We start from the raw sequence: 7,937 nt of genomic DNA, 5'->3' as shown, positions 1-7,937 counted from the left end.
CTTGGCGGCTCTTGGGCAGCAGAGCTGCACACCTGGTGACCGGGGCAAGGGGCACCTCAGCCAGCAGACCTCCACAAACCCTTCACCTCCAGCAGCCGCCTCCCACCCCCACCCCACCCTGCTCGGTGACAAGGCCCAGCCCCAAACCCCGGACCCCCAGATGGGCCAACCCCTGGCCAGTGTTCTCTCTGAACCCCTAAACGGAAGAGGGTGAGCCCCCAGCTGGGAGCTGCGCCCACCAGGCTGCTGCCACTCCAGCCCACTCTCCACCACCTGGGCAGGGTCTGAGGGAGCAGGGCTCCTCCCGGCTGGACACGCCTCCACAGGGAGTTCCTGGCAGAGTCCTGCTCCTGCGCGTCGGGGCCACCACGTCGGGGCTTTGCTGATCACAATCTTTTTCCCACTAGACGGTCAGGGGTAGGAGGACAAGACCATACTTGCCGTGCTCAGAGCTTACTCCCTGGGGTCTAGCCCACTACCTGGCCCAAAGCAGGGGGCAGTGTTTGCTAGCCCGGTACCAAAGAAATGTATGCACGTGTGAAAGAAAGAATGAAAAGTGGGTGCAATGCCGTCTAAGATCCTGGGCTCCAGGAGGCACTTGGCAGATTGGGGGCCTGGACCAGAGCAAGGAGGACCCCAGGGCCTGTGGTGACAGGCCATCTCTGGGCTGGGGTGCCCCAGTGTAGCGGCTGGAGGTGGGACTGCTGAGGAGGTGGTGCGGGGAAGCTGGGTAGGGCACCTAAGCCCTCCTGGGGGGGAGTTGATTTATTTCAAAGGAGCAGTAGAAGTGCAACAGACCAAAACGGGCAAAGGTGGGAGTTTAAGGCTAGTGGGCCCAACTGCTACCCCCAGATCCCCAAAACCACAGCCTCCGGGGCCTCACAGGCAATTTCCACCCACCCACTCAGTCTTACCCCAAGAGCCTAAAGGCCGGCGCAGGCACAGCCCAGGGACAGAGCCTGCGGACAGAGCGCTCAGGAAATGCACAGATGGGCCCGGAATGGAGGAACCTGGGGCTACCTGGAGGCGCTGGGCAGAAAATACAGAGCCCTGGTGGGCACTGCGCCAGGACACTGCCACCTGCACCGTGCAGGGGACTCTGAGCTGCGGAGGGAGCGTAGGGGCCGTCCTCAGGCGCACAAGGCGGGGCTGCGCGTCCAGGTGAGCGTCTGCCCGGGTGGTGAGCGCCCGCCCGGGCCGGTGAGCGCAGGGTCGTTAGAAGAGGCCTAGAGGCCCCTGCGGCCGATGCCACCCCTTGCTCTGGCCGCCAGCCCTGTGCAGCAGCGGGAAGGCATCAGTCAGGCCTCAGGAACACGCCGCTCAGAGAGGCGCAGCGGCGGAGTGGGACAGTTTCGTGGTTGCCTGAGCCAGGCCAGAGCCCGGCGGTGGAATGGGGACGCCTGCGGGGACAGCCCCGGCCGGCCCCCACTAACCTGAAAAACCCACCTCAGCCCATTCTGGTCTGGCGCTCGCAGCTGCGCCCTTCCCCCTTGGCCCTGGGAGGCACCCCCGGGAGGAATGTGTGCCTGCAGCGGTCCCTTTGGTGCCCTAGGTCCCTGCTCCCGCAGGTTCGGCTTCCGAAGGCTGCCCTGGGGTCTCGGCTCGGCGCAGAAGGCCCAGCCCACCCCAGCATCTCGGGCTGTCTGCAACCCAGCTCGCAGGTGCCACCTGCAACCGCTCTCCACTTCCCACCGGCATCGAGGTCGGGTGAGAAATGGGTGCCCACGGGCACTTCTGGAGGGCCCAGGTGAGACCGGCAGACCCTCGGCTGGGGGCGCAGAAAGCCCAGACCTCTGCACTCGGCAGGTGGGGGCCAAGTGAAGTGAGAGCACGCGTGGAACTCCGGGACCCCGCTAGCCAAGCCCCTCCACCCCTTTTCCCTCCTAAGGTCTCATGTTCCGGCCCCCTCCCGACCCCAACCGAGGCGCGCAGGACGCCCGGGGAGGGGAGCCTCAGCGGTCTAAGGCACCACAGCACCCAGCTCCCCGCGGGGGCCCCCTTGCTGCCGCCCGACGGCCGCCACCGCCCGAGGCTCGGAGGGCTCGGCGGGGCCTGGGGCCTCTGGTCCCAGCGGCGCCTGGACGGAGCGTGCTCCGCGGTCCTCTCCCTCCCGCGCCCGGCTCCCCGCGCCGCGCTCCGCCAGCCCAGCCCTGCTCACCTGCTCTCCTCGGCTCTGCTGCCCCGGCGGCGGCGGCACCGGACAAAGCAGGACGAGGGCGGAGTGAGGGCGGGGGTGGGAGCCGCAGAGGATGGAGGGGGCGCGTCAGCGGCGCGGGCGTGGGGGCCGCCGCCCCTGTCCCCGGTCGCGCGTCCGACGTCGCCGGGTCCCCGCCGCCGCCCGACTGGCTGAAGGCGAGCCGGCCGCGCCTCTCCTCCCTCCTTGTTCCCCCTCCCTCCCCTTTCCCTTTTTTCTTCCCTCCCCCATTCCCTCCCCTATTTCTCTTCTCTTCCCCCTGCCCTCCCCCTGTCCAGCGAGATCCCACCGAGGGTCGCTCCCGACCCCACCCAGACGGTTTCCCTGGACCAGCTCTTGAGGGGGGCGGCGGAATGCAGGCCCCACAGTGGGGCGCCTAACGCTGCTCCGACTTGCCCTTGCCCCCCGCCGGTCGTCCCCTGTCCCCACCCACCATACCCCCCACCGCCGCGTCGGCGGAACTCTGGGGAGGGCCGACCTGGTTCCCGAGAACCTGTACCTTCCGCATCGTCTAGACCAGACTCAAGCCGGACTGCACCCCTTGAAATTTCATTTCATTTTTCGAGTCTGTTCTCTGATTCCTACAGGACCTCCTTCCTTAGTATCCCCACCCCCGCTGGAGGGCTTGGGCCATCTGGACGCAGCGACCTGGAGGTGCTGAGGGACAGCGTTCAGAGGCAGATACTCCCCCAGACAGAAGTGGTTCCCCCCCCCCCCCCCCGGGAGAAACGGCTACCCCCAGGAGTAAACGCAGACTCCCCCACCGAGACGGACCTGCCAGGCACACATCCACACGCAGCCGGGCACAGTCTGACACCGGCGGACCTGAGCCGGCGGCCTCCCCACACCTACCAGGCCACGGGCACTGGGGGAGGCGCGCAAAGGCCGGCCCGGGGCTCTCGCAACCGGGACTCAAGAGCGGGGCTGAGTCTACCCTAAAGATTTCTCGGGCAGTTCCGCGCAGGGCTTCCACGCGTGCGGGGAGAGGTTGGCACCCACACTCCCACCCCCACGGGCTCCGACTCAGTTCGCGCCGCGGGGACCCAGCTCTGTCTCCCGTGAGACCCCGCACACCCATTGCTCCCCCCACGCTCGTATCTAGAGCCGAGCATTCTAACGAACGCGCACCGCACACACGCCCGCGTCCAGACCGCGGACCAGGGAAGACAGGTTCTCCTTCCTCTGCCTGGAATCGCTCGGCCCCATTTCTCGCAGCCCGGACGGGGCGGGACGCAAATCCTGAAGCTCGGCTCAGTCTGGCGCCGGGGCTCTGGGGCGGGAGCAGGGCGAGTCCCTGAGGGGCGGGGCATGGTACTCGAGACAGGAACGAGTCCTCAGGCTCCCCCGGGCGGCGCCCTGGAGAGCTGCGCGGGGCCTTGGACGGCCGGGCTGTGTGCCGAGCCGCGGCTGAGGGTGGGGGGTGCGGGTATGCAGCAAGGCTGTCGGTGGTGAGTGCCTCCCTTGAGTTTGCTCCCATCGTAATCTTTTTTCAGGGAGCAAAAGGCCCTCGCGCGCACCGGGCTTGGGCTTGATTTGGGGCTGAGAGGCCCAGCACATCCTCCCCTCTGCCCGGGGCCCTGTGCCCCGCCACCCCACCCCACCAGGAAAGAGACTCGGCCTTCGACAGACATGGTTTATTGATTTGGGCCGGAGACGCTGCGGTGCAGCCCGGGCCAAGTTGGCACTGGGAGGAACGGAAGGAAGGACAGGCAGACACACGGCTCTACGTGGGGGAGGCCCGAGGTGGCCGCCGCTGCACCCCTTCACCCCTGCTGGAATCGCATTCTCAGTGCTCCGCTCCCCGCTGGACTGGAAAGGGCACAGAAGGGGACTTGGAAGGCGACAGGACAGGAAAACCACGTCTGGGAGGGGCCGGGGTACTCGCTGGAGGGGGCGGGCCCTGAATCTGAGTCAGCCAGTGCGCTCGCGGGCAGCCACCTTGACTCAGCGGGAGGGTGGTCGAGAGAAGAGGGGGGCTGCTAGCTGCGGGCGTAGTAGTCGTTGTAGTCATCCTCGCCCTCGCCGAAGGGGCCAGGCGGGCTGCGGGGCGCGCCGTCGGGGCCCAGCACCGGGCGGTCGCGCAGGCGCACGGCCTCGTACAGCCCCTGGGGCGGCTCGTCCAGCAGCACGTCGCGTTCGGAGCGCGAGCGGGTGAGGAGGCTGACGTTGCGCAGCAGCAGCAGGAGCGGCGCGTAGAGCAGGTTGGCCAGGCCCATGCCGAGGCTGAGCTGCAGGAAGCCGAGCGAATGCACGATGTGGCCGGCCACGATGGGCCCGAGCGCGTAGGCCACCGAGTAGGAGATGTCGGCGATGGCGTAGACGCTGCCGTAGACGGAGACGTGGCGCACGTCCACGAGGAAGGCGAGCGTGGGCAGCAGCGCCGTGTCGACCAGCGCAATGCCGAAGCAGAGCACGCAGAGCGAGGCCACCAGCGGCCAGAAGGAGCGGCAGGCGGGCACGAGGCACGAGCTGACGCCGATCACCGCCAGCCCGATCGCGCCGTACAGCCACTGCAGGTGCGGGTAGCGCGCCGCCAGGCGCACGGTGAGGTAGACGCCCAGCACGTGCGGCACGAAGGCGGGCAGCCAGGCCATGCCCATCTCCCACTCGGACGCCGCCATCGTGTGCTCCATCCACGTGGCGATGGTGGGCTCGAGGAAGGCGAGCGGGATGTTGCAGGTGGTGAGCGCCCCGGCCACCACGGCGATGTAGGGGTCCAGCATGAGGCGGTGGATGGGCGTGCCCACCGGCAGGTTGGCGCGCGCCCGGGCCGCGGCCGAGAAGGGCTTGGCCACGGCCAGTAGCAGCAGCGCGTCGAGCAGCGACACGGCGGCCAGCACCAGGAAGGGCACGTACTTGTCGGTGAACTCGTAGAGGAAGCCCCCGAAGGGCGGCGCCACCAGGCTGCCGAAGCTGATGAAGGCGAGCGCCACGCCCAGCGCGCGGCTGCGCTCGGGCTCCTCGGGGTACTTGTCGGCGATCATGGCGATGCCGGACGTGTCGGCGAAGGCCGAGCCCAGGCCCTGCAGGCTGCGCGCGGCGAACAGCGTGGCGTAGCTCTCGGCGAAGGCGAACATCACGGTGGAGGCGAACAGGACGCCCAGGCCCATGAGCAGCGGCACGTCGTAGCTCATGCGGTCGATGAAGGGCCCGCTCAGGGGGTTCACCAGCAGCTGCAGGATCGCTTTGGAGGCAAACAACACCCCGATCTTGACGTCCTCGCTCTCCCTGGGGTAGCGGGACCACAGGGCCGGCCCCGCGGACCACGCGCCCTTCGGGGGCTCGGAGGCGTTGGCCGCGGCGGCGCTGGCGTTGGCCGGAGTGGGAGGCGGCGGGGTGGGCGCCCACACCTCGGAGGTGGGGACGCAGCTCCTGTTGGCCGGGTGCATGTGGGCGATGTAGTACGGCACGATGGGCACGATCACCATGTAGAGCATGTTGTCCAGGAAGAGCGCCACGCACACGATGACCAGCACCAGGCGCCGCTGCCGCCGGGGCTCCTGCAGCGCCGCGCCCACCTTCTCCGACAGCTTGGTGGCCGCCGCCTGGGCCAGGCCCGCCGGCGCCTCCGGCTCCATGGCCCCAAACTCCGCGGCTCTTCCTCGGACTTCTCCGCCGGGGTCCCGCAGTGCAGAGCCGCTGGCGCGGGCTTCGGGGCGCGATTCCTGCCGCGCGGCGCCCGCCGAGCCTCAGGTAGCCGCGGGGCTCATGGTTCCACTCTCCGGGAAAGGCAAGGACGCTGTCCGGCGAGGCGGCGGCGCCGCGGATGCGAGCCGAGTCGGGACCCGCCGCCGCTGGGCTCAGGGACGGCGGGGGAGGCGCGCGCGCCCAGAGGCCGGGGTCCTCGCCGGAGACCCGGAGCGCTGCGCCCAGGGCGCTCCCGGAACCGCCCCCACGGCGCTGGGAGGCAGCCCGCGCGGGCCGAGGGGCATGCTGCTGCCTCCCACCGGCTGGCCCGCTCGCCCCGCCGCCGCGCTCCCCTCCCCTCGCGTCGGCTCTTGCCTCCTCCTCCACCGCCTCCTCTTTTTTTCCTTCCACTCGGGGCTGTGACGCGGCGAGTCCCGGCCCCCGAGTGGTGCCCCGGCCATTTGCGTCGCTCATGCTAATGCGACGTCGGCCGGGCGGGGGCCGGGGGCGGGGCGCGGCCGAGCGAGGGGTGGTCCTCTCCCTCTCTGTGCTGGGCCTGGAAACCCAGCAAGGGGTCTGGGTACCGAGTCCTGGCCAAGCCCCAGGGGAGGGACGCAGAGCGCAAGGAGCTGGATCCCTGCCCTCCCCAGATCTAGGACCCGGGGGGTCGGGGCTCTCTTCCCTAGGAGAAGGGAGAGAAGGGGGCTGCGGCGGCCGCCGATGCCCCGCCGCGGGGCAGGAGAGGCGGGCGCAGCCGCTCAGGGATCTCCGCCTCGGCCTGGATGTCCGCACCCAGCGGGCGGGGAGCCCCCGAGGTGAGCTTTGTCCTTCTGTTCTCCCAGCTGGAGTGCGGGCCGGGACTGGAGGGACGCTCCTCCAGGACCCCCAACCCCAACCCTCTTCCCTGACCCGGCCACTGGCCTCACCCACCACCACTACCACTCCAGCAAGGGGGGAGGAGGCATAGAAACTGCTGGGTTCCCATCCACCCGCACTTCGGGAGAATGTCACCGCAGCGAATTCTCGACTCTGAGCATCTGGCGATAGTGGGGGAAATCGCCTCGCCCTCCCCGCCCAAGGCCCCGGGTGCCTGCCGCCCTCCCGCACTGCCGGCCTCCTGCAGCCTGAACACCCCTCTCGGCTTTAACGTCCGAGCCCCCCAGCTCCTCCTGGTCTCTCTTCCCTTTCCCGGGCCCCCTCCCGCCTCTAACTCCTCCCTGTCCCCACTCCGCTCCTGCGAGGCTCCGCCCCTTCTCCACCCTACCCCCCCAACACCCGGGCTGGGCTGGAAGCCTCCGGGTCCCGAGGGGCTCAGGCACTGACGTGGTGGCGCCTTCTCTTAGAGCCGCGGGGAACCCCGCCTGGGCGCGCGCCCGCTTTCCTGGCAGCGCCCAGCAGCGTTGCTGCCTTCAGAGGCCCAGGGAGGCTCACCTTCCGCGAGGGCCCGACCCGCTGAGGGACACGGGCCTCAGCAGCCGGCCGGGAGGAGCCCAGGCTGTGCGCCCTTCCTGTCGCGTCCCCAGCAGAGCGGCGACCCTGGGTGGTACAGCCGCGGCAGCTGAGTGGGTGGGGGGACTTGGGTGGCTGAAATGACCTTTCATCTCTTCCAGAGCCACAGAGGAGCCTTGCCATCCTTGTGGCCTCAAAAGAAAACTAGTGGTAGATCCAGCCTCTTCCCCCCACAGTGTGCCCCACCTCCCAGGAGGCAACGTGGTGCAGGCAAAAAGCGAGGCTTGCAAGGCAGACAGCTGGGGTGACTCCTGGCCCTGCCATTCATTGGTTAGGGTGTCTGGAGGGGAGGGGTGCCACTGGGCTTCTCTGTCCCTCAGTTTCCTTATCTGTAAAATGAGGATATTGTACCTTCTGCTATGGTCCCTGTCACTTAGCACAGCGATGTAAGGTGCTTGCTATGGCTATGATCTGTAAAATGTGCCACTTTGCCTTCATTTCACAGCTGTGGGATTTGTGCACAGCAGGTAAAAGGCCCAGGGGTGCTCTGGCCACCTAGCTGGGCCTTCTGGGTAGAGGGACATTGTGGGTCCTGACCGACCTGGCCTGTGAGGTGCCAAGAGGGCACTGGAAAGCTCGTTTCCAGCCGCGAGCCCCGAGCAGTGGG

The 7,937-nt window shown here is 68.6% G+C and overlaps 1 protein-coding gene across 1 annotated transcript; it reads right to left on the bottom strand.

The window, feature by feature from the left end:
• Nucleotides 1-4,173: 4,173 nt before the first annotated feature.
• On the bottom strand, nucleotides 4,174-5,772 carry SLC18A3 (solute carrier family 18 member A3). The gene has a single exon (XM_004465774.1). The coding sequence runs from the start codon at nucleotides 5,770-5,772 to the stop codon at nucleotides 4,174-4,176; it is 1,599 nt and encodes a 532-aa protein (XP_004465831.1).
• Nucleotides 5,773-7,937: the final 2,165 nt, after the last annotated feature.

This window comes from Dasypus novemcinctus, chromosome 6 (genome assembly GCF_030445035.2).
Source record: "Dasypus novemcinctus isolate mDasNov1 chromosome 6, mDasNov1.1.hap2, whole genome shotgun sequence".
Lineage (NCBI taxonomy): Eukaryota > Metazoa > Chordata > Mammalia > Cingulata > Dasypodidae > Dasypus > Dasypus novemcinctus.
Note: the sequence above shows the minus strand (reverse complement) of the source record. Positions and strands in the feature narration are given on the sequence as shown.

What these genes read in the sequence shown, in the direction of transcription:
- SLC18A3 (XM_004465774.1), bottom strand. Translation starts at nt 5,772, where the DNA reads ATGGAGCCGGAGGCGCCGGCGGGCCTGGCCCAGGCGGCGGCCACCAAG.